Source organism: Triticum dicoccoides, chromosome 6A, assembly GCF_002162155.2.
Source record: "Triticum dicoccoides isolate Atlit2015 ecotype Zavitan chromosome 6A, WEW_v2.0, whole genome shotgun sequence".
NCBI lineage: Eukaryota > Viridiplantae > Streptophyta > Magnoliopsida > Poales > Poaceae > Triticum > Triticum dicoccoides.
Window position 1 is genome coordinate 52,592,100 of NC_041390.1, and position 2,592 is coordinate 52,594,691.

The following is a 2,592-nucleotide window of genomic DNA, read 5'->3' on the forward strand; positions in this document are numbered from 1 at the left end:
ACACACACACACCAAAATAAATAAAAGGAAGATCTTAAATATGCTGAAGAACAGAAGCAGTACCAAACAAATCAAACAAACCGGCAATCATCTAAAGTGAAACCTATTACACAGTTACCGACCAGTAGTATCGCCAATTTCTTAACCAAAGTAGTATTGCCAATTTCTGAAACACTAAGGGAGAATGGTTGTAGCCACAGATAAACTTCACAGTGTATCATTACTGAACTAAAATCAAGAGCAGAGAAACTATCACCTCAAGCGGTCAAGCCTATTCATGCTTAGTAAGAAATGCAAATATGTATTGACATATTGCTTTATGTGACTTTCTGGTAACTGAAGCATGAAGTATCAGACAAAAAAAATTAAGGATTGCATTACCTCCAGTTGGCTAGGTTTCACAGGAAATTTAAGACAGAGTGCTTTTAAACGAGGGCACATCCTAAGAACATGGAATACGCTGGCTCCAAATGAATGTACATATGCAGTTACATCCAGGTTCAATATTGTAACGTCGGGAAGACTTGTCATATCTTCCATCAAGTATTCAATATTACCAATGACCTGTAAGTTCAAAGGGAGTCACAAAAAGGGCTTGTATATAATATTTTTATCAGAACAAATACAAACATCGATTTTTTTTTACAGTGTGAACAAACACAGGATACAAATAATGCGGGTTTTTTTCTCCACTCTTCAGAGGTTCATGTCCCCTTGACAGTGTAATATGCTTCAGCAGTAGCGTTAATGAGCATATTTAATATGAACTACTGGTAGAGAATGGAGTTAACCAAGCAATGTTGAAGGAAGACTTTTGTATGGTTTTTTCTTGGCAGACATATGGAATGACAAATTCCCCAAGTTGAACTCTGTACGGATGCTTGCCTTGTTATCTATCAACATTCAACAATGAAGTCATAACACAAATAAGGATGAACTCACCGGCGGATAGATAATATAGAGATTGAGGACACTGAGACGCTCAAAGTGCTGCAGAATGCTCATGCAACAGCGATTTTGTAGAGCAAAGGAAATCGGTCCATAGACAAAGAAATTTCCAGTGTCAAGACATTGAAGATGTGCCATCTCCCCAAGCTGGAGAGAGCTCGGAACAAAATCACACGTCCACAAGAGCAACTCCAGGCGAGGGGCTGAGATGTTGGCAACTGGCTGACTTGGATTCAGCCCATCGGTAAAGCAACCCATGATGATTAACATTTGGAGTGACGGTGCCCCGACAATGAGCTGCTGCATGTCAGGTAGTTTCAATAGCTTCAGTTCTAGGAGGGACTTGGAATGAATTGTGAAGTTGCCCAGACCACGAGCATTCTGGACACTGAGAATCTGCAAGGATGGGCACCGCGGGGAGGAGAGAGCGTTGCCGAGACTGCACTGGCCATATAGGTGGATGCCAACCAGCTCGAGAACTTTGAGCCGGGCGAATACGCCGGAAGGCGGCAGGACGAGGCGAAGGAACGAGAACTCGAGTATGACCGTGGTGGCTCGCTGGAAGCAAGGAAGCAGAATCTCCCCTCTTTGCTCGGGCTCCAGCTCGGCGACCTCCTCGTTGTCGTGCCACACCACCCTGAGGAGCATGGATCCGGTGAGGCGGCGTGCGACGATGGGGAGCCAGACCGCCAGGTACTCGACGGAGGCGTGTCGGGTGGCGACCCGGAGACCGCGGAGGTCCGGCACTTGGTGTGCGGCGAGGGCGGAGACTATGCGGTGGTGCTCGATGCCGTCGGCGAAGGTGAGCTGCGGGAGGAGGGCCCAGAGGCCGCGCCACCGTCGGGCGAGGATGCTGGTCCGGGCGGCGGCGGCGGCGTCGCGGAGCTGGAGGAGGATGTGGACGAGCACGTCGTCTGGAAGCGCGCTGATGAGGTCCTCGCCGCCTGCTCCGGTGTCGGCGTAGGAATCCCGGCGCCCGACGCTCTGAGCCGTCCCCATGGAGTTGCAGGTGGCCGGGGGTGGGGAATGGGACGGAGAAGCCGGATGCCGGCGGAAGTGAAATGGTCGGCGGAGTCGCCACTCGCTGCTGCTGCGAGCTCGATTTGGGGACTAGGGTTATTTGGATTGGAATTGTTTGTTTTTATTTTCATTTTTTGAGAACCAGGGCCCAGACTCGTGAGATATATAGGCCTCTTTGCAAATTTTCATGGATTGAAGGATGATAATCCTCAGAAGTTTATCTTCATCCCAGAATCTGGCCTTTTGTTAAAGGGAATGTGGCCAACCGAGCAAGCTCTATTTGTTGTTCAAAAGAAAAGATCAGTCTACATATTTGATGATTCGAATCCAGAATCTGACCTTTCGTCAAACGGAGTGTGGCCAACTGAGCAAGCTCTATTTGTTGTTCAAAAGAAAAAATTGGTCTACATATACTAATAGTCCCACCTCGCTTCCTTACCATAATCCCTCCTGATTTGGCCGAACTGGCCCTGGTCCTTCTGTTTTGAAAACAAAAAAAAGTCAAAAGGGAAGCAACGATTTGATGATTCGAACCCAGAATCTGGCCTTTCGTCAAAGGAAGTGTGACCAACTGAGCAAGCTCTATTTGTTGTTCAAAAAGAAAGATCGGTCTACATACTTGAT

The 2,592-nt window shown here is 47.5% G+C and overlaps 1 protein-coding gene across 1 annotated transcript; it reads right to left on the reverse strand.

Annotated features, from left to right (window-relative positions):
• Positions 1-99: 99 nt before the first annotated feature.
• Positions 100-2,067, reverse strand: LOC119318818 (putative F-box/FBD/LRR-repeat protein At3g49030). The gene is made up of 2 exons (XM_037593397.1): positions 943-2,067; positions 100-564 (listed from the first exon to the last, which is right to left on the reverse strand). Exons 1-2 carry the CDS (start codon positions 1,945-1,947, stop codon positions 352-354), a joined length of 1,218 nt encoding a protein of 405 aa, XP_037449294.1. The 5' UTR covers positions 1,948-2,067; the 3' UTR covers positions 100-351.
• Positions 2,068-2,592: the final 525 nt, after the last annotated feature.

Bases quoted from the DNA above. Each gene is read 5' to 3' on its own strand.
- LOC119318818 (XM_037593397.1), bottom strand. From the start codon at position 1,947: ATGGGGACGGCTCAGAGCGTCGGGCGCCGGGATTCCTACGCCGACACC. The intron at 565-942 runs GTGAGTTCATCC...TTGAACTTACAG, and splicing joins TCTATATTATCTATCCGCCG to GTCATTGGTAATATTGAATA.